The sequence below is a fragment of the Pecten maximus genome, chromosome 11, assembly GCF_902652985.1.
Source record: "Pecten maximus chromosome 11, xPecMax1.1, whole genome shotgun sequence".
NCBI lineage: Eukaryota > Metazoa > Mollusca > Bivalvia > Pectinida > Pectinidae > Pecten > Pecten maximus.
Window position 1 is genome coordinate 3648066 of NC_047025.1, and position 24363 is coordinate 3672428.

Consider the following 24363-nt stretch of genomic DNA (forward strand, 5'->3'; position numbering starts at 1 on the left):
ATCTTGATAAAGAAAAAAAAAATGTCTCCAAATTAGACTGTGAAATAATACCCACAGCTATCTATTATAAACCTTAAAATGTTTTCATCAATTTTGGCAGATTTTCAAACAGTACTGAATCATCTAACGTACCTATTAGGTACTCTGACGAGTTACAGGTATGCTGACGGCACACCTGTAGCAAGGTAATCCAGGTGAAATAAGCACTATAAGCCCGCTCCACATCAACTTCAGGTACCAAACGGGGTGAGGTTTGATCAGGGCTATTGATTTATTGATGTGGCTACAGTGCTAAGCAACATTATCTCTCAGGATCAGTGTGAGGGGGGAACGAACAGGAGATTCTCAACGGAGAATACAGGAGGTAGATTCCTCTATAGGTATGGTTAAAACCTCTTATCATCCTGCCCAATCGCACCCAATCATTGCCAACAATGACAACCACGTTTCAATCGTTTTTATATGGAATGTCGTATTGAGCTTCATCTCTGAACACCCCGCTATATATATTCACACCGGTGTACGACGGTGTAGCTAGCAGCTATCACGCAGATAAAGCACCACGATAGCGTCGATATAGCTTTGTTCTCGTGTCCAAACTGATACGTCAGCATTGAACACCGTCCAGAAAAATGAACCACGTCCACTTGTATTGTTTTTGCTAGTTCTGTTGGTTAATAGCCCACATTGATTAGCCTTGTTAAATGCAAATCGAGATGCTATTATCTGTGGCGATAATAATCTATTATCTGCCGTTTTTCTATTTAAACACACAATAATTGGATAGGTCCACCGTTGGGAATTTGTTCGCGCTACATGGTGATATCCATCACACACATCATTTCAATCATATTATTCGCAGATTTACCTGTGAATTCTCTACCTGCATCAATTGTACCGGTTAATTAATACTCGTTCGCTCTACATTAAGGAGATTTACGACCCGTGATGACAATGATTATGATCAATATATCTGCATGCCAACAGCAGACCTCTATAGCTAGTACAGCTTTTGTTTCTGCTGACCAAGCAATATTGCAGACAGAATCTGGACAAAATTTATAAATTAAACATATTTCAGGAGACCTTGCAGAAAATTATGAAAAAAACAAAAAAAAAAAGATTAGCAAGAAAATAAGAAGCCAAGACTCTTAAACAAGAAACTTCAACAAGTGTTAGTTGATGGCTTGCATTAACAAGAAACATATTCTGTACATTTTTTTTTTTTTTACAAATTTTCCATCTTCAACACTGAGGAAATGGCTCAAAATGATTGATTGCAGAATGTCTTTAGTTTAATCGTGAAAAGAAGCTATATCGAGGTTTTCTGTTACCCTATCAAGGTTTTCAGATATCCTTGAGCAATTGCTACAATTGCTTACAGCGTAATTCATTCCAGCTTCTTATCCGAGCCGATCATTAGGTTAAAATCTATGGATGAAGCTGGGACATTGTATTCAAATTTTTTTTGATGTATAACCAATATTCCCCAAGGTTGAAGTGTTTTCAAACCACAACTGATAAGAGGCCATTCACGCAAATACACAACAGGTTTAGTCACAGCGTGTCATCCAGATTCTGAAGGCTTAAAACATCGCCATCAAAAGATGTAAATTTAAAATACTCTGCCCCATTTTTTAAATTCATATTTCAAATGTAAGACACGTAGACAATAAAAAGAGCCGTAATTATTTAACCTTGTATGTACATACATCCTTAAACTTGGTTGTAAGTCGGTGCATTCGCACAGGTAGATACAGGTGCGCAACACGCGTTGTACTCATGACAGGTGTAATGATTAAATCACCTGCATATTTACCCAATCTTCAATATCCTAATCAAACTCACAGTTGACGGAGTCTGTTTCCCCAATTATCTTATCTTTTTGCTACAAACCAATAAAGGGTCGTTTTAAAGTTACTGTAGCCAGTCATCGATATGTCAATACATACATACCGCAAGGGTTCGTTTAACAATGATCTTGTAGGCGATTTGGTTTTAAGACTTTAAAACTTCCTCAGATGAGGTTTAAAACTAAGAGACCCGCAGTATTCAGATATGGCTGTTTGTCCAGCCACAATAAGGTGACCTTCGATGAATCGTGATAGACATCTGTACCATTCTCGTCATCAAAGGGACCAGCGTTCTGAACACCAGTCGACAATATCAAAAGGCTACTACATCCCCAATCAACTAAAGTTCTCTAACATCTATTTTGCTTGGAACAATGGCCGACTGTTTCCGTGCCAACATCGGGAAGAGGCTAGCTTGATGTTGCACGCATCCTTGGTCTGCCTCCCGACAAGACTGCCGGTCTTTGTTTAGGGGTGGTTGGGAGGCGGGGATAAAAGACACACCTCATCAAGCAGGTCGGAGGTCAGGGGGTCGTGGGTGGCTAAGTGGCAGACAAACTCAGTAACTGCCCTCACGCACAAAAGAAAATCTTGATACACGGAGATAACAATTTCTACAGTTTCTTCCTCCTGTGGTATCAGATATGTACATAGATTTAACTCCTATGAGTTTGTTGTTATCCACTTGAAACCCGACTTTCCTTTCAAATACAACCACAAACGAATCAAATGAGCCTTCCTTCAAACTTATTTTTGTGATCTTGTCTGTAATTTAAGGAGCTTTGCAATAAAATCATCAAAAAATTATGATTTCAAAATGTGTTGTTTTTAAATTTATTTATTTTTTCTTAAAGGTTATTTTTATATAAAACCAAACTGTACAACATAGGAAATACCATTTTAAACTTTAAAAATCTTGTTACCAGGTACATTGTAATATCAAAATTCAGCCACAGAATTAAAGTATAACTACATATAACACTGTTTCGAAAGCATAGTTCATACAAAAATGCAATTCGAATTGAAATTTAATCTCAAAATCATAATTCATTTGTAAACAAAACTCTGTTGATTAATTTCTATTTCTAACATATAGTTTGCATCTCCAGCTTGGGGCCTGAAGATCAACATTGCATCACATGTGATGTGGTCAGCTCTTCATGACCACTGGCCCCTGGGGACGGTCAATAACATCAAGTGACCACTCACTAAGTGGGTACCCTGACCATTAGGTATGGACATGAAAAGCCATTTAGCTTATCACTATGATGGTAAAAATTGCCCCTAGCAACAAACATCAAAAGCTACATCTTTGAATTACCTGTAACGGGGCTATTCAAGCAAGTCTAGGTAGAAACTGGACATCACCTGTGTCTCCTTTTATTGGTTGTCAAGAAATTAAGTGACCATTACCAACAATTAACACCAATATGAATGATTCAGACAACAAAAACTGTTCATTTCATCACTGATATTCCTCGGACATTTAAAATAACTTCTCTGATTAGCCTATCTGCCATGAATCAAATCAAATGGTTAATTGAATAAAGTTGTAAATGGATATACATGTATATATATATGTAAAAGGTAAAATAAAACAAATAAAACAAAAATCGTAAATACTAAAATTTTAATTAAAAAAAAAGTGACTTAAGGTTGTATGTTCCCTTAAACATTGTTGGAGTTATTTCCCCCTTTCAAATTTTATTTTCAAGCATAAAATAAATATTTGAATTAAACGTTTTCAAAGTATTTATTTCTGTTTGTCTTCGTTGTTCATCACTATAATCGATGGACAAAGTCAATAATATGAATGCCACTGTGGAGCTCTTTTTGGAAGGAGATGTAAATGTCCCAGTAATGTAACATACAGCCTTAAAACAAACAAAGTAATCTCAACAAGTGACTGTAGGAATTAGTCTTGTGACCATTAAGGAGACATTGAAATACCTTTCAGAATAAATATGAATCACGATTAGTCAGCCATATGAGAAGAAAAATCATATGTTCAAATCAAACTCTTTAAGATTTGGACGCAAATATTTCTGTCAAAAATTTATCTTTGGATAATGATTTTCAATCCCAGAATGCATTTTTCATTTTAGGTTTCTGATGATAATTGAAGTATCACTGATTCAATTTGTTTTTCTTTTTTTTTCCTTTTAAAGCTGATGTAGTTTGGTACAAAGTCTCATCAGTTCAACGATAATCTATTTGTACCCAAGTTTGATCAGCAGGTAAGTTTTGGCCAGTGTTATTTTAAAAGATGTGTCCTTGAGTAAGAGGGATTCTGCAGAGAAAAAAAGGTCTCCAACTTTGAATGATCCAGCTAAACTCTCCAACAAACACCTATAAAAGCTTATAAGTATGACCCGAGGCTAAAAAGAGTTAAGTCTGATGTTTATTTGTCTAGCTTTTCAATACTTTTCTTGTTTATCCTTTATAACAACATCTCTGGAGCTTCCAACCCTGTTAGTCACTCTACATTAGCTTTGGAATCAAATTCATCCGACAAAAGTGGGAGGGGAACTAGGGATCCAGAGTTTAGGGATTACTTACAAACAACTTCCATGGAAGAAGTATAGAAGATAAGGTAGCCGGCATGGTTGTCAACGGCAACAGGCTGCTTACAATTTGTAAGGACCACCCGGTTTACAGAACTATGACCACAATGTTTTATCAGGGCCTGAGAACCACACAGCTGTAGCTACAGGACTATTATCTAAATCTACCTGTGGCATAACACCTCCATCTACCTGAGAATTACCTGTAGCCGGACAACAATGAAAGATGCTGACCATCACAATAGCTTAAAGCCCCAGGTCCTACCCACAGGCCTGACTGTATACAACTGAATGTGTTGTTTCAGAAACATTCCCATCATGATTAAAGCAGCTCCACCTATTGTCTGTCATACTTATTTACACAACCGAAGTCTTTTATCTTTTGTTGCAAAGTACCCAACAATAGTACTTTGCCTAGTCTGCCATCATGTTATACATGGTTTTGGTGTGAGTCAGCCCGACTCAATATTTGGACAGGATAACAGGATCTATTGTGTTCACTTCAAAGGCCGAGATCTTACAGCCAGCCAAATTCCCATCCAGGTTCCATCAGGGCCAATCTAGCACCTATCTGCCATATTTGGAGATATTGAGGGTGTCAGAATTCAATTACTTTACTACAATAGGGGCCATGGGATGAATGCAGATTTTGTATTCGTCCCGAGTCTGAAGGCGTAATATATATATACGATTGTCTCCAGGATCCTGTCCTAATACTACTGATACCCAATTAACCTAGCTAATTGATCAACTTAATGAATGATATAATTAATAATTTTATCAGATTGTGTTAACGACCTTTAAAAGAACCTGAGGGAATTTGAAACAAGGACCTAGCGATAGGTGTACCCAAGACGTGTAACCGAGAGAATGGTATTGAAATACATCGCTACGCAAATACAGCAGACAAAGCCGTGTTAGACAATAGCTCCCTCTGCTTGAGAACAAAACAATTATCTAACGGTGATGTGCGTCGTCCTGTTTGGCTCGTCTCCCAGATTCTTGATAAAACTTTACCCCGATGCCATGAAAAGACGATAATACAATCAAATTTTAAATTCTCATACACTGCCTATTTTTTTGAGAAGCGTTCAATAAAACATCAGTACAATGATAGGTGTCTGCGGCTTCGGAATTAAACATCCGATATATACGATCTGATATACCCTATTGAAACCCGACACCAAAATCTAGTTCCTGAGCAAGCTTTAAAATACATGATACAGATTTTCAGCTCCCCCTTCAGAAACGAGCCCAGTGGTCTCCGTGTTCGATAATTGACTATAATCTATTTTACTTTAAAATACGAATAAAATCTTTTCAGTCGTTAATACTTTATAACACTTTAAATCTATATTCTAGCTTTTATCATCGTGTCAGCGATGGATTTATGAATAACTTTATTTCACTTCAATTAATAAATGTCCTCAATAGCCACAAGCCTCTTTAACAAGGTTTTTCGGTACAAAGCTATCAGCATCATTGTGGAAATCTTAGAGAAATCAGCCGCACCATCATCGGAAATAATGAAAGAAAACAGAAGAAGGTCAAAGCAGGCATGTATAGAAAATATCGGGTTGCCATACAACTCTGAACAAAAGGCCACACTGTGGTTTTGAAAAGCATTGAAAAGCACGGGTCGGTTAATGTGCGAGTAGACGTGGTGACTTCGTCTCAGCCACGCTTCTACCTGTTCATCTCCTCATTCTTAGCCCCCACCCTCCCCAACGCCCACCCAGAAACAACGGGAATTCACTTCTATACACAGCTTACATCAGCCGTGCTATCAAAACTTGCGATCTCAAGGATGCTTACGTACTTAAATAGTCTGTATCAACACAGAATCTCAAGTTGACAGTTAAATTTTCCTGGTGTTTTTGTTTTTGACCTTCAATGTTCTGCCATTTTTACTGATTAAACACCAATATTGTCAGTACTATTCCATCCTTGAACGTCCCTGATACAGGTAAAATTAATTTAAAAACTTCCTCTAACCTAACGGGAACTTTGATTTATCAGAAGATGCTTTTGTTATTTAGCTTTAAACTCATGATATAATACAATTCTGAGAATTACTGTCAATATTTTTAAATTTGAAGTTTCAGAAACATAAAACTTCCCAATGTCACATGAATCTTTCTAATTAGCATATACCGGTATTCATATTTACTATTCTTCACAAAAAAAGAAAAAGAACTGACAGTTAATTCTTTAAATGGTCTGTTTTACATATAATCATTAAGAGATGAAACATCATTTTAGACTGCTTTCTTATCAAGATTGAAATTCTGTTTGAAATTGAAAAATGTATTTAATCCTCGCTGTGTGAACTCGATCATTTTTATGTGTACAAAGCTGCTTGTAAATCCCTCAGAACAGAAAATCAAAATGTAGCCGATAACAAATTGTCTGTTGGAGTGATAGGGGAGCTTGTATGACAATACCACATCCATCGTTAGATTTTCAAATATCATTCTCTCCAGGATGTTTAGGATTGGGACTCGGCCACGCTCACAGGTGGTGTTGTCGGTGGTACTGAGGGGGGGAAGCAACACAAATCCAGAAAACCCTTCATTATTTAAATATATTAATCTGCTTAAATGATCAAATTTAATCATGAACAAATTTTAGATCAAAATCATTCATAGAGGTACCGTGTTATATATTAAAAGATATATATTTCCACATTCCAAATTAGGTGAATCAAAAAAATCTTAAAATATTTAAGAAACAAGATTCTGATATGATAAATATATATTCAGCTAGGGAAAAGAACATGTGCCTGTGTTTGCTGTCCCTATCACCTAATGAATGATACAGGAGCCTGTGTTTGATGTACCTATCACCTAATGAATGATACAGGAGCCTGTGTTTGATGTACCTATCACCTAATGAATGATACAGGAGCCTGTGTTTGATGAACCTATCACCTAATGAATGATACAGGAGCCTGTGTTTGATGAACCTATCACCTATTGAATGATACAGGAGCCTGTGTTTGATGTACCTATCACCTAATGAATGGAACAGGGGCCTGTGTTTGAGTACCTTTTACCTACTGAATGGAACAGGGGCCTGTGTTTGAGTACCTTTTACCTACTGAATGGAACAGGGGCCTGTGTTTGATGTACCTATCACCTAATGAATGATACAGGGGCCTGTGTTTGCTGCATCCATAACAAAACATTATGTATGTGCTTGTCAATTAAAACTTGGGCATTATAAGGAATCATATTGAGAGTTGAGAAATTACACAGAAAAATATTTGCAGTTATGCAGATAGCAATGACAATGTTTTACATAAAAAAAAATTACAGTAAGGTAAAATTTATTGATTTAATTGTGAAATTCAGAAACTGGTATAAAATTTCAAAGTGAAAAAAAAGTTCTTGACAAAGTGTATACCCATATATTGAAGTGGAAAATTCATCAGAAAAGACATACTTCTTATGGAGTTTCTGAGTAAATTTATTTATTAAGATTTATAGTGCAGCTACAGAGATGTTGAGAAAAGTCGTTTGCAGTTATAGATATAAATCTCCAGCTAGTCGACAAGGAAGGTGGTGTAACTATGTACCAGCGCTAGCCTTTCAAGCATCCTATGCCCTCTATAATAAATTGCCACGAGATGACGCGGCACTGTTTGCTATGGGATCGATACAGCGCAAGACTGGGGATTATTATCGGTAAAGTATTGAACATTCAGACAGGGAAGGCTTTCATCTTAACTGACACATATTACACCTGTGTCACACGAATATGTATACTGCCACTTCACATCTTTTATATGCCAACAACCACAACATCCTAAAACAGAATCATTTTATTGGACCTTAAACCCTCCAGGCTGTGCTTGCAACCCACTTTCTGAACTTTCTAAGAATTTTTTTTTTTTTTTAATTTTTTTTTATTAGTATAATTCAAAATAATACTGGCATATCTCTTTAAAACATCTTTAAATATTTGTATGAAAATTCAAATATTCATCTAAAACAAATGTTATCTTCCTTTCAAGTTCATTAAATACTCTCTTTTATGAGTGTACATGTATATACTTCGTTTTATCAGGCCCAACATCCATGCACTACATCATCATTGAAATTTAAGTAGCTATAGGTGAAGATAAAATACTTGTTGATCAAATGTCCAATTTACTTGTTCCAAAAATATCCTTTCAAAATACTGCATCATTATGAAAATAAATAGAATCCATCTTGAATTTTTATCCAGAATATTTATGACTACTGTGTGGAGTGTCTAAATTTGCTCAGGTGCGCAAACAGTGGTTTGGAGAGGTTTTTACTAGTGATTGGAATCTTATGCAAATGGTTGAGAGGTAATTTTACCTGTGTGAAAGGTACTATGATGCGTAATTATTAAGGAATGTTTAGGATAACTTTGTTTTCCCTCTAGTACTTAGTTCACCTGCCAAGGAGAAGTATGCATCGATGACTCAATGTTACCGAACACCAGATTCAGAAACCAATGAATATGAACGGAAGATAAACCCGAGCATATCGGCTATCGGAGATGGCCCACAGAACCATCTAAATAGACTTCTACGACATTTTTAACAAAGAAGGGGAAAAAATTGTGATAATACAGAAAAAAATCAAAAGATACAAAATTAGTTTCCTAAAAATATTAGTCCTTTTAAAACACTGCTTTGGTACTTTTTTTTATCGATCACGTCTTTGCAGCGATTTGTTTTGTCTTTTCGTATACTGAGGCAGATATATACATCGACTATCCAATTGTTTGGTAATTGGTGTGTGGATAATATGAGGTAATTATATCGACACAGTACACGAAAGTGAAATCGTATATCTTAATCTGTTCACTGCATGCCATATTGGTATCCCTGCTTCTACATAAACCGATCCTCGGCCATCTCGGGACAAAGGCTGCAGCCCCATACATCACAATGGCCGCAACACAAGTTTCAGACACCAATCTTCACAATCGACTTAATTAGGGAATTTTCAAACAAATCTCAAATGAAACCAGTAATAATGAATTCAACCTATCAAAAGACTTATCGATAGACTTTTTCAAACATGTCTAAAATTGAAAAAGAAATAATTATTCAATCATAGCTAAAAAAAACATAAGAAAGTTGACAAAGTGTTTAAATGTTCAAATAAGCTTTGGGATATGATTAAAGCTTGAATGGAAACTGTTGCTTCCATTGTTTGAATCATAGAGGTATTATCTTGGAGAGAGCTTTGTGTAATGTTCCAATAGTGTACAGCCAACTCTGTACAGGTTGTTCAAAGGAACGTTATAAGCCTGGGGCTACTTACAGAAGTAAATCCTTATAGAAAACACAATGGACTTCAGTTGAAAGAAAAAGTCTTTTGGGTTCTTGTTTCCAAAATACTTTCTGCAGCCAGGTAAAGGCTATTGTCTGCTTTTATTAGACATCTTTTGTGTTTGGAGGTACTTTTACTCTGATGACAGCTGGCATGACCTGACAGATTCCTTAATTCAAAACAAGTCGGGATAACTAATCAAGCAGAACTGGGTTTAAGTTTGAACAGATAATTTGCACAGTTTTCTAAACAGCTAGATTCTATAGGAAAAAGCATCTAAGAAATCCAGCAATTAACAGATTATTAGATCACAAAAACCTTATAAAAAAAGTTACACAACCACAATAAGTTAAGAGTATGGTTTCTTCCATTTTATTGTATGATATTAATCTTTAAAAAAAAAAAAAAAAAAATTATATATTTCTCGGACATGTGGAATTGTCTTTATTGTCTTTTACCTAACTCAATAAAATGACATCATCAAAAACTGTTATTATAATCGAAGCAGGAAAGTTCGAAAGAAATCCCTAGCTGATAATGGTATTATCAATTTTTAACAGGAAGTTAACCCCACACAGCAACTTGCAATCTATCTATACCAATACAGGTTTAGAACATCCAAGTCTTTCAAATTTTCTATTAAGAAATAAACAGTTATGGAAAAGTTTTCCTCTGTGGGAATGTCACTAACAAAGAGCTCCTCCTCTTCAATATCATTACATTTAGACCACTTAACAAATTCCTTTTGATGGTAAAAATCGATTTGTGTGGCTTTATCTGTTGGGATAATGGGATACCGAAACTGAGTACTGAGGCGTCAAAATGGGGGGCCCCACGGGGAAATCTTTCTCGCCACCTGACGAAACAAAAATGTTATTTCGGCAATTAATATCTAACTTATCTTTAAGTTATAAAAGAATTTGCATTTACATTTGGAAGCAATGCAAAGTAGTATTTTTTCATACGAAACAAAAGAACATTTGTTTAATTTTTATTTGCACACCTGTCGGTGCCTCAATGATGCAAAGTTGATCCGTAGTTATGTGAACACATACAAACTTCTTTTATAAGGTCGTGTAAATAGTGTATTTTAAAGTTCTTAAAATGATACAAAAAAAAAACCATTTCATAGACTATCTTGGCATGACATATGTTTCTTTTTAAATCAAACAAAATACGAAGAAATAACGTGATGAATTTGTGCATCCCGTTATAATTTGGCACTGCGCCAAGACACCCGACCCAACGAACCGGGTATTCCCAGTAATTGAAATACTTCTATAAATCATATGCAATTAAAATCACAGCTGTGTTGTCTGGGTTCTCATACACAAGAAGACAAGCTGTATATAAACTTGATCACATCCTCATCAATACCACATTTCAATGGACGCCCCTAATATATATGTATACCATTAAATATAACGGAAGATTCTCAAGATAACGTTCATGGCCTGCCGGTTTAGACACGACACCAGGGATTCAGTTACACTTGTTCCTTGAATACAAGGATGCATGGGGACTTCTTCAAAGATACATACAACATGTTGACACACGGAAAATGTATGACTGAGGTTTTTGAATGGTTTGGAAACCTGCCATCTTTTATATAAGTATTTCAATAGTTTTTTTCGTAGTAATGACCGTCTCAATTCTAACTCCAAGGCTGTGCCTCTATACAAAGCATTTAAATGCGAAGGCTGGTCTATACATTCTGAAGAAAAAACTCGAATCGCAAAGATAATACATGCGATAGTTTCGTATGTGTGACTGCTTCATTTGGTACGGAACGACGGCTAAAAAGTGGGGAAATTACAAGGTAATCATCGTCGACGCGAACGTATAGTTTTACATAAGTTCTTAAGATGATGAGTAAACCACGAGTCATTAACATTCCGATATATAAAGGAATCGACACCATTCTTTGATAACTGTCACAGCAGAAAGCATTTTCATTATGGATGAACCGTCGCGTAATTACCGACCAAAGTACCAGAAACATTGAGGAACCTAATTACAATGCCAATTATAGAAACTAAAGAAAATACATCCCAAAATAAACATTAAAAATCTTTTAGAATATTCGTTACAATGACTTCAAATTACTCATCTAATAGGTTTATTTCAGGGCTTTTTGAATATCGCCCAACACCTGTGTGAGGAGAAATGCTACTGGAAAATGTCGGGAGGAAAGTTATCCCCGATAAACTCGGCCAAAGTTCTCGCCTGTTAAACAAACTCCGATGTGGTACGCTTTATTCAAATAAACTTTTCTAATAATGATTACACGTTCTATTCATAATGAAACCTCGCAAACGAGGAAAAAGAAACCCTTCGAAAAAATGCATCGTACAATTGTGAATTGATACGCCCTAGTATGGCGCGATGTCTCTCCTTGAGAAACCGCCAGCTTCCAAACACGTACATCTCGGCATGAGTCAAACGTTTTGAATTCCGTCCAGGTTTTTATCCGCAAAGCTTCAACATCGATAACTAAGGGAATATTTACATAATTTCTACGGCGCTTTCCTTTTGTATAGCATCCACGTCCTGATCAAACAGTCTGCTATCGACTTGTAATTTCCATGCGGTCGGCGACGTTTACCTACAGAATTTAGCCCCCTTTCACACAGGGAGCTTTGTAAACGCTAAATTGAATAGAGCATCTCTTTTCCTTATCAATATGTCAATTTCTTAAAGTATTGACTCCCCAGCCAAGCTCTGAATAGCCAAGGATAAATAAATATGCCCACTTCGGATGTTTACCTGAATGTAGCGAGAAAGCTGAGCCAACTCTCCCCTGTCGACATATCGTAACGGGTTTTTTCACCATTGTACCATCGTCCCAAAGCGCATCCCCTAACTGTGTACCTAGTGAATAGGGGAACATTCTGATTTCACAAAAAGTTCTTTCAAATTATCAATGGGTAATTTATTTTTTAAAATACCTGCTTTAACGATGAATTCAGTATCTGACTGAAGAGTTTCAGCCGTTATGCGAGATGACGCCAAGCCGGGTCTTTCAGTAAATTTTACTACAATAGATTTATTAAGACTGGGTCTTTGACCTCGAGTGACCCAAAGAATGGCTCGCTCGTGAACCATTGTTATGGAGTTCACTGAAATCTTAACATTTCATTTTTAAAGCCCGTATAGACAATATCATATGTACCATGATTATTTGTGTTTTTATAAATATAAAAATGGGTTTTTAGAATAAATTTACATGCAACATTTAATTCAATTTAATTCAATTCAACATTATTATCACTTGAATAATTACAGATGTAATTTAGTTTTACATTGTATAACTCGCTTTGCATCGTCGTAGCTCATATTGTGGAAGACCCGGAAACTCAATTCAGACGTGACGAAATTAAGTTTTCCTTTATCTGTCAGATGAACTCCCCAAAAGAATATCGGTGTTTCAAACCACAAACTTCTTAACAGACACATCGTTCATACCTGTGTAGACCGACTTTTTTCTACAATTATGTCTTAATTTCAATACATACTCTATCTGATAAGACATGCAATCGTTTCCCTCAGCTTAAACATTCGGCTATTGATATAATCTTAAATTATGTAATTAATCCTTCAATATTCATGACCGGGAAAACATTAATACACAGAAGAAAAATCTTATTTCTTAAAGGAGGCCCAGAATATAATTATCTTTAATTGGTAATATGGCGGTGTGCGACATTTTGCTGCTGTAAGCGGTGGGTGTGTTTGTTTGGCCGCGAGGTTCGTGTTGGAATAATCGGCTCGCTATTGTCGCCTCGACAACAAACATCTTGAGTGAAGTCGTGTTTGGTATATGCGGGTACCCATCAGAGATGGGGTCGCGTACTCCTGTCCCCCTCCCCCTCTCATTATCGTAAGCACTTTGAATGTCTGCCAACACGAACCTACAGGTTTCAGCAACACCGCCGTCGATCGATCATAAAAGGGGAACTCATCGATATAGTCTTTATAACAAGCTGTTAGTAAGAAATTTACATCTTTTCCTATTTGTCAACTGTGATGCATTTGAATGTTGTTTGTGAAATCAATTTTTTTTTTTTACAGAATTTTCAAGCTTCCACCAAATAAATTCTGCATCCGTGTCTTGAATCGAATAAGTAAAGCCTGCTTCTTTTGGTCGATAAAACTAAGGTTTTGATGCCAGTATATAGTTTGAAAAGTCAATTTTGAAATGTCAACTTTGCCACTGAACATGTAAAAATATTTATATCCCCATGTACCAAGCGGTTGACAGGACCCAAAGCATCCCATACAAGCCTTGCACCTCGACTATCGGCCGGCATACCAATGTACCTTGGCTCAACACTCGGAGTTCGTGCCGCGGAGACGCCATGATTGATTCAAGTAAAGGTGTTCAAATCGATATTTGTTGTTTGCATGTCTAAAATGCCACCTGGAAACAAATGTGAAACGATCAGGTGAAATTCTTTCACCTACAACGGTTGCCCGACTAAAACACTAACTTGTATTGTCATGAAATGTTGCAGTAGCGGATCGAATGCGCTCACGTGCTGGAAGTGGGAGAACGCGGGAACTGCAAGCAAGCATCCCGCACGAGATGGGACATGCGCCGCTTACAACGTTGATAAACTAATTCAAAACTCATTTAAATTTCGCATTAATAAAAGTTGCAGTGAATTGGGACGAGGAAATGCTAATGGTTTATCGAGAAACTGAGCTTGAACAAAAACGATGGCTCCCTGAAATAGTTTTAAATGTTTCAATACATGCGTCAAATCGTGTGCATCTTGGAAACGAGAACTAGATACGGTTGGGGGATGGGTGTTATAGACAGGTAAATTTAAACCCCTTTCAGTGTCTGTCCCGTACGAGATGGAAACGTGTACAGAAAGGAGATAAAATATTTAATAAAATTCGCAGTTACTAATTATTTCTTGCTGCGGAGCAGAAAACTTGATCAATTGAGTCCCCGGGCTGGTAATAACGGGTGCCCATCTTTCCACGAGATTTATGCAGAGATTTAAAATCAATTTTAAATAAATTTTGCAAACAATATTTAAATGATGAGCATTTCAGGCCCATGAGTCATCCCAAAGGTTTACATCACAATAAATCGTCAATATTTCCAACATCATCATTAAAATGCAATAAAAGCCAAAAATACATTAATATGACGTATTTTGTGTTTTTACTTACATTAACTGTAATATAGGTGCAAGCAACATGCTTATTAAACTTGCTGCGTATTCATTGCCGACTTCATCACCAACTCAAGTTTAAACAAGAATGGTCATAAATAAATTACAATATCTAAATTTCTTAACATTCTGAACACACAACACTTTAAAATACCTCAAATACTGCTTCTAAAGAAATAGGAGCATTTTTGTGTTTACGAAATCAATAAAATTTGATATTGTGAAGATAACGGGAACCTATACTCGAATAGATGATGCAATTTATTAAGACACATTTGATCTTCGCGATCGTATCTGAACATCAATCTAAAAGTTACATTTGATACCACATCACGTGATACGCGCCCCGGGGTACGGGCCAACGCCATCACGGGTAACAATAAAACCGTACGTAAGTAAGGATAATGGCCGGCGCGGGGATGGTGTCTGAACATGCTTCTAGAGAACCACTGCTGAGAGCGATGGCCATCATCTCAATAAACTCTGATAGGTGTTAAGTATTGAACGCGTCATTCAAGAGCAATATTGACTCTGGAAGCTCCTTAATAGCAGGCATCCCCCTCGGGCCGAGCTGTTCCCCGGGACGACGCAAAACAAGACCAAATTCACCGCCTGACAAACACCGTTAAACATCCCACTTGGATGGGATTGCGACTAAGAATACCGAGAGAAAGGTAAAAGAAAAACCGTCCATCAGCGAGTCTACTAATATTTACTTAATATTCTTAGCCAATCTGGGGCTGGCAGTACTTGGTGGTGTGGGAAATCAATGCTACTTAAAGGCTATTACAGCAAGATTATTTATATGGATGTGGAGAAGAAAATAAATTCACATAGACTGACATCTACCTATATCATCATGTCACACTAATTAAAATTCCACTTGTCACACAAATTAAAATTGTACCTGTCTCACTCATTAAAATTGTACCTGTCTCACTCATTAAAATTGTACCTGTCTCACTCATTAAAATCTACCTGTCAAACTAATTAAAATTCTACCTGTCTCACTAATTAAAATTCTTCCTGTCACACTAATTTAAATTGTACCTGTCACACTCATTAAAATTCTTCGTGTCACACTTATTAAAATTCTACCCTTCACACTAATTAAAATTCTACCTGTCACACTCATTAAAATTCTTCGTGTCACACTAATTAAAATTCTTCCTGTCACACTAATTAAGATTCTACCTGTCACACTAGCTTGTTAACCCGTCACACTAGTTAAACATTTGCCTGTCACACGATTTTAAATTGTACCCGTCACATTGCCGTTGTCACTAGTGTATCGGTATATTGACTTGTTAGTATGTTTGCTTGTATGTCACAGTAAATGAATGTGTTTGGCAATACGTTATTGAAATATAGAAATAATTAAATTTCCGATAAAAATACAATAACCAACTTTTAGTCACAAACGGCGTAAGAAACTGGATTTTAATTTAAAATATCTATCATATATACACACCATTGTCGCCCCTTATAGCCAGCCGATAAGACATTAATGAATTTAGCATCCATGCAACTTACCTAATTAGCATTTTCAACGCAGGGGTTTCAAACCCGACAAAGCATGGTAGGACTCAATGTTCATTATAAATGTATTTATGGGGAATATTTTAGGGGACATCCGCGTTGCTGAAACGCATCTGGACATGCACATCTTATTACAGGTGTTCAGTAACCAAATAAATATCAAACTCTGATGATTAAATTATCATTTACCAGTCTTTTCTATCGATATACAATTACTGACTTTTGTGGAGGTGTACAGAGACTATATTAACCTGGTTAAACAATATACAATTATTGACTTTTGTGGAGGTGTACAGAGACTATATTAACCTGGTTAAACAATATACAATTATTGACTTTTGTGGAGGTGTACGCGAGACTATATTAACCTGGTTAAACAATATACAATTATTGACTTTTGTGGAGGTGTACAGAGACTATATTAACCTGGTTAAACAATATACAATTATTGACTTTTGTGGAGGTGTACGCGAGACTATATTAACCTGGGTAAGAGTTGGTTCATCAGGCCGCAGCCATATTACAATACTCAGAGCTTCATAGCCGAAGAGTTGATGAACAAACTCTTAACCAGGTTAATACAGTCTCGTGTACACCTCAACAAAAGTCAATAATTTCATAAAATATGGTTACTCAAGACAACCCACTCCGACTGCATCAGCGTTTACGCTCTTACTTCTCGTTGTAGATCAGTATTTCTATCATCTAAAATCTCCGTTTAAACTTTAACACTATAGAAATGAACAGGGCGATATTTAATTTTATATACAGGACATAAGTCAAATAGTGTTGAGAATATAAAGCCGTATTACAGAAAGTCCGGATTTTCTCTTGTATTAATTGGAATGTGTTGAGTCTGTGTGCCTTGATAATCATCCAATGGATCCACAGTGAAAGCTACAATTCGAAATAACAACAAGGTTCTTTCACGACCGGACCGTTTCCATTTTTGATTAGCACTTAACTGGCTCCGGACAGTAAGAGGCATTAAATGTCCGAATTAATTCTGCTAACTTGTTTGTTCAGGCATCAAACTGACCATAGTTGACCAGTGGCCGAGGACCTGTCACAACTGGACGAACAAGTCTTTCGGCAACTTTTGCTTCCTTATATAGGATGAAGTCGGCTTAATCATGCCTGTTTGTTTAATCCTGTAATGAAAGGCCTCCTTTACGTCGGGGTGTTTTGTCGGTAAACGGCCGACCCGAATACTTGGATGGATAGATACGTACACATTTAAAACCATACAGAATATATATATATATACCTGTTTTCTGTTAAATGATTTGAAAAAAAAAAGAAAAAAAAAAGAAATAAAAAAAAAAGAAAGATAATCATCCGGAAAAGTCATTACAATTTACACACAAAGGGTAAAATAACTACAAGTATAATTAGGAAAACAGTATCAATAACTTTTCATAGAAGTTAAAACTAGTTCTCAAACTAAAACCAGCGTTTATTTATTTACATTTACAAATTTATTTATTATATATTACATATTTATTTATTTTCAGTTCAATATTGAGCATCCCCTGTTTCTGTCCTGAGTAGCGGCAAAGTATCGATAACGTGTCGGTAAACGGCCACAAACAAAATCCTAATCGCTTTATCTGATTAAATTACATATAAGCAGGTCCCTCTCTATAAACCATCCCCCTAAAACAGGGGATTAACATCCTCGAACCATCGGGGTAGGTCAAGATGCTTACCGCCTAGCTCTCAATGTGGACAAGAAGGTCAGTTCTAATCCCCCGACCATACCACACTTTTGTTCTCCGGATCTAAATGGATGTATTAAAGAAATTAATCTGAAAATCAACCTACGCCACAGCCAAATTGTATCGATATTAATTTGCCTAGGAATAAAGGGACGCAGATTATCACTATTACGGATTCAAAGCGGAATGCCGAGTGTGAAAGTGCTTGGCTACTACGAAAGATTTCTCTAGTTTAACGATTTTGTATACAATATACTAAATCAGATGTACAACCCGTCATAAAAAATGTACTATTGTAGGTATATATGTTATAATTGCGTGCTTGGTGATTTTAGTACAGAAGAACTGTTAACAGAATGTTCTTCCCCCTCCTCCAGAGAGACCCGAATAACTGAACGGCCCTATCTCCTTTCCTTTACAAGTGCTAAATTATTAATCATTCTGTCATAAAACAAAGGCATTGTTCACTTAATCGTTCGGGGGGCATTGATTGTTCTGGTGGTATTTTTATTAACCTGTAATCATTTGACTATTAAAACACAGCCGGGACGCGGATTTATTGTATTTTGTCACGACCGCCAGCCGCAGCAGCAGCAGTTTCCCGCCACTAAACGGCCGGCGTGCTGTACCAAGACCGGAAACAGACCACATCTGCTGCAGTCGCCTTTTATTTGTATGTAATGCAATACCATGCACGCAATGGCAGCACTAAACACGTGACAGTCTGCCACAGACCGATAAGGATGACGAGAACAAAACTAGGATTGACGGGATGTTGAAATGCTGATAAAGATATCGGACCTACTTTTCGGTCACCAAGAAGTCAAAAGAGTTCGGCTGGGGCTGAGAAATCAGCCATGTGATGCTCGCCGTTCTGAAGAAAGTCGTGAGCCGAGATCCGTCTTATCTTCTCCCGTCTTATCTCTTGTGGACCAATGACCTTATTTTACTGACAAGGTCGCTTTATTACATTAGTATCTAAATAAAAACAATAGTTGGAACCATGAATAATTTACTTCTCAACCAGCCCTTTATTCTCGTATGAACACAGTTCCCAGGTTACACTCGACTTGGCATCTCTTTCCACCCGCTTTACTTTGACATTTATAGTAATGCGAATCACTTTTGCTTTCTGGGGCGATTTGAATTCACGTAATAAAAGATTTACGCGAAAAGATATATTGCTCGCGAAAATCAAATGATTTATAGTAATTTTCGAGGGATTTCACCCCTCTGGCTCCCCTTTTATAGCCAAACACCGCTTATTAACCTCGAAATAGTTTAAAGGATGCTGACAGTCACGTGATCCATCTAACAAAGATGGACGATGGGTGGTTGGCGGTAGATATTAATAGGATGCAGTCAGGCACGCTAAAGCACAGGTGTCGAGCCTTTTCAGTCAGGAGCCAGAACGTCAGATTTTATTTCTGAATACCTAATGGAACGACAGCTTTAGTCTTCATCCTCATCACTAGATTGTGTCGCATCAGACCAGCGAGGCGAGACGCCTCACTCCTTGAATAGACGTCGATGTATTGAAATGGCGACTGTTCACAAGGAAGAGAGTGCAGCCTTGTATTTATAAGCCTCCCAGGTACTCCACACCCCAAATCTAATCAGACTCTTATGTTTGCACTGTACACTTCATCTGTCAGGTCCATAAACCTGGCTAGGGCCGGACAAATACCCTAATCAAACATCCGGGGTAGTGATGCTGTTCCAGTGCCTAGCAACCGCTCATTATCTAGGGGTAATTTTGGGCCCTATCCTAGCACGAGCTCCTATCTCGGGCAGTAAACGCCGGCGAACACCTGCAGCATCAGAGAGGAGAGTGTCGGTATGCTGAGCGGGTTTTATCGCAAGTGTGTGATGACACAGGTATGATGGGGCGAATATATGACACACAGGTATATTTTGACGATAACGGCTTCAGCGGGAGACTCGAGGACAAAGGGCAATCCTGTGGTCGGTACATAATATACCAGCCAGGCCTGTTGGCCCAGCATCATCTAGCCAAGTCGTGAATATTTCATAGCCCATCACGATGGACGGTATAATATATGTCATACCTGGGATGCTAGGTAGAGCTCGTTTTACCTGTATCGTAAACATATATACGAAACATCCTGTATTTAAAGGATGAGGATGGGGTTTGGAAGGTGTCCATTTCACCCGTGTACGACATCGTCATTTTATGACTTCGTGTACCATCTGCTATCTTTAGGATGAAATTACATGAGTTTAACGTCGTGTTAAATTAGAAAATAAAGTCCACAAATAGTTCAGGTGCAACAAACCTGATAGATGATCTACAATTAACTTAAAACTCGTGTATGACGCAAACGTTTAAAGATAGACAATAAAAAATATTTTATTTATATAATATATATATATCAGTGTACAAACGTAGGTAGTTAACATTTAGTGTCATAAATGTCACAGGTAAGTAAATGTGACAGGTGAGGCTGTAGATAAAGATTAGGGATGAAGATACATCTGCTGTATCCCAGAGTAGCTCACCTGTCCGACAGGTAGGTAGTCACCGACTAGTATACGACACAGACATGCCATGTCTGACACGATGAGTTCTAATCGGGTAGACTACCCACCCTCTAATCACCAGCTTTTCACACCTTTTAGCTAATTAAAGGTGACACGGTATATACCTGTCCCCTCCGAGACCCTATCACAACAAGTGACTTGTTTAGAGGGTTCGGGATTTGGGGAGGGGGGTAACCATTCAATGACATGTCCTAATACAAGCCTATATTTAGATACCTGACCTTACCAATATTTCTTAACAATATAAACAAGGAATACATTTTGAAGTTTTAAGAATCTAAGATAAGTATAATGCTGTATTTCAAATATCAAAAACACATATATACAGGTAACCAAGATTATGTGTATACCTGAGCAGGTGAGAAAAGATGCTCTGGGACAGAGTGTTACAGAAGTGATAAAATCGCAGGTGATGTGATGTGGGAGTAGGTAAATTTCGTACCTGCTGATATCGTTACAGGTGATGAAGATAATGTGAGTCAGACACACAATGTCACGCACTAGAAAATTTAGCGGGAGAAAAGATACAGGGCCGTGCGGGAGAAGCGAGGCGCTCTGGAGCACAGGTACACATATACAAATACTCCATCAACGCCGCGATAGGACTACCCAAACACGACACCATGTCAAACAAACAGGCTCAAACAATAAACATATCCCATATTTCAAATTACCCCCTCTCATCTTCATCCCGTGTGTGTGGGTGTGTTTGACACACCTGTACAGGTACACATGTTTATGACGCGTACCCCTGTACAGCTCCCTCATCCCAAACAATAGATACAGAAATTGAGGTCACGTGTGTGATAAATATCTACACAAAACAAGTTCATTTCTTTAAAGATTTCTTAAGATCCATTTCAGCTTCCCTGTAGCCCAGGTATCTCGGTGGACAGGTAAACACACCTGAGTTCTAAATTACACGTACCTGGCGCTGGTCCATAAGTATATGTACTATCGAACCAGGTAAAAACTTGAACAAAAGTTTTATACCGGAGATGACATTGTATAAGAGTTATGTAGTAGCTACTATTTTACCTGAATAATTAATTAGGAAAAGTCCACTTACCTTTAAGAGGCCTGGGGTTGGCCTGTTTTCGCCGAGACATGATGTAAGCGTCCGGACTGCTGCTTATCCGTTCGGATGTGAAATGACCAAGATGATTCTTGGAGCATGCGTGCTGCCTCACTAAAGAGGCACACGAAGGGGCGGCTCAGGTACACCGGCCAAACACAATACCTGTCGAGCGGGCTGTGAATAATCAGCCAATGAGGCTGAAAGGAATTAGTGCTGGTTACCATGTATGTACCTGTTGGAGAAGGATTTACCTGTGATCATTTGTGTACAGGTAAAAAATGCCGCAAACAACAGTAAACCTCGTAAGAAGATGTTATGTTGTATTAGGGTTGTGTAACGGGTGGAATTTTATCGATCCCAGAGTTTAAACCGGGTACCTGGCTCTGGCAGTAGTGATACCGATCGTTCTGTCTGTTACCTGGGCTGAGACGAAGATTATTAATAACAAGATCCCCAACCCGCTGAAACGTCCGTTTGTTTACTTATCTACTTCTGAACGTGATGACAGAAACAAACGATGCCCCTTTAAAGGACGGGTTAGGGTTTCATGTTTGGTTATTTTCAAACATTTACTTTTCATTGCGAATTTAAAGTCGATTTCAAATTTTAAAAAAAATGTGGATGAAGATGTTAGAAGTCGATGATAAATAAATATTAAACAATAAATTAAAATTATGTATTTAAAACATTTAGATCATGGACGTTCTTAGTGGTAAACGTCCCTGCTGAGATTGATAAATTTGATATATATATATACATATTTGTGTGTATTATCTTTGAACCATATGTTATTTTTTGAAATATTTTAAAATTGAAATAATGTATTTTAATGTTTTATTTATCCAAAGTAAATACATGATAGCATTTTGTTTGTTCGTTTTGTATTTAGAATAGTTCTAATTCGTAATCATTTAATTAGCATTGGATATTAATTAGCTGTCAGAAAATAATTCCATTACGTAAGATTGCAGTTTGATGCTGGAATCCGATCAATTTGTCTATAACAAACAATGAGATTAATTGTTTTTACACGTCTATTGTTACAGCATAACTGTCATGTAGAACACAATGTAACTCAAATGTCACCTGAACAGGTTTTAATTAGACCTCTTAATTATCTGTATTTTAATTGGCGCCCCCGTGTGGAGCCCCATACCGTCATGCCTCGCAGCCTCAAATCTCCAACCAAAACTTGTCCCATCCTGTTCTTCGGCTGAGTAGAATTCGGCTTTCACTCCACACTCTCAATGACAATGGTAGACTAATTTTTACCTGGCTCTGCAGGTATACTCTTTGAAGTCTACCTGTATACCTATATCACACCTGTATCTAATGCAAACCGCAATACAATACTAACTCGTCACCTGAAAACAATACCTCTGTGACGTGTCTGACTGACCGTACAGGTATGATAGTTAGACAATCCAATTAAAATTGATGTTATAATATTGAGTTATTTTAATTTATTGATATACAATTGATGTATATCTCTTATACGTAGTTCGATATACCATCACTGTGGGATCGACCCGGGGAGTGTTATGATGCCAGCTAGAATAATTATACAAAGCTATTGTTCGCCAACGGTTTACATAGCAAACATAACAAACACCAGTCATGAAAGCATTTCATACATCTCCTGAAGCCGCTCATCAACGTTGAAGAAGTTTAAATTAGGATGTTAAAAAGCTGGGTATTGATCTAACGGGTACGGGTATATATGTGTGTGTATATATATACGTGTCATTGGTAAACCTAACATGCCGATAACGGTCTGGATGTTTAATTTATGGTGAGGATGTATGTATGAAAATATTTATGTACAGCTTGAAGTCGTGTTGGGACACGAGAGTTGTACCCGTTTCTAAAAGGAAGAAATCCTGCTTGTGTTTCTCGGGTACCATGGCCGGGTCTATCCACCCCAAATTGGGATGCCATTCAAATTCCGAGTATACACAGAGTAGTTTGAAAGCATATCGCTATTTAAATAACGGATAATATACCTTAAACCATATTGTATAGACTCAATACAAGTAATTGCCCAATTTTCCTCGTATCAAGTGGAAAACTTCAGCCGCTTTCGTTTCCCCAAGGACGTGAAACAAAGACTGCATTCAATCGCAAACATCAGAATTACGGACAAAACTACCACTAGGTGCCATATCTTCCTTTGATGGGAAGTTGAGTCCTCCCCGGGGGAAGATTTCGCCCAGAACAGTCGACACCCGTTATAAGAGATACACAGATGAGATAGCGAAGCAGTCGACTTTACGCCTGGGTAGATGCTTATAGTTAAGAGCTGGGGTCCAATTAAAAGCCAAGTCCTTTTTGTATGTGCCCAAGGATGATAGATATGTTTAAATTAACTTCGATATCTGGTGTCAAAGAGCCTGTGAACGGTTACTGAAACGTTTCTAATGTTGAACATGAAAGACATTGATCCAAAGATGAGTTGCCGCTTCAAAATTCATATAGATCCATCAATCTTCATCCCGTCATCAAAATACTTATGTGTTTTCTTTAAATACCGTTTCAAAAGATAATTATCTAT

General features: G+C 37.3%; 1 protein-coding gene across 2 annotated transcripts in view; it reads right to left on the bottom strand.

Annotated features, from left to right (window-relative positions):
* LOC117338285 (ras-responsive element-binding protein 1-like) overlaps positions 1-22373 on the bottom strand; it is a 53488-nt gene extending 31115 nt beyond the window's left edge. For both annotated transcript variants that reach the window (XM_033899572.1, XM_033899571.1), the window contains exon 1: positions 21804-22373. In XM_033899572.1, coding sequence (XP_033755463.1) covers positions 21804-21843 — 40 coding nt within the window. In that variant the 5' untranslated portion in view covers positions 21844-22373. The remainder of the gene's footprint in view (positions 1-21803) is intronic.
* Between the last annotated feature and the right edge of the window lie 1990 nt (positions 22374-24363).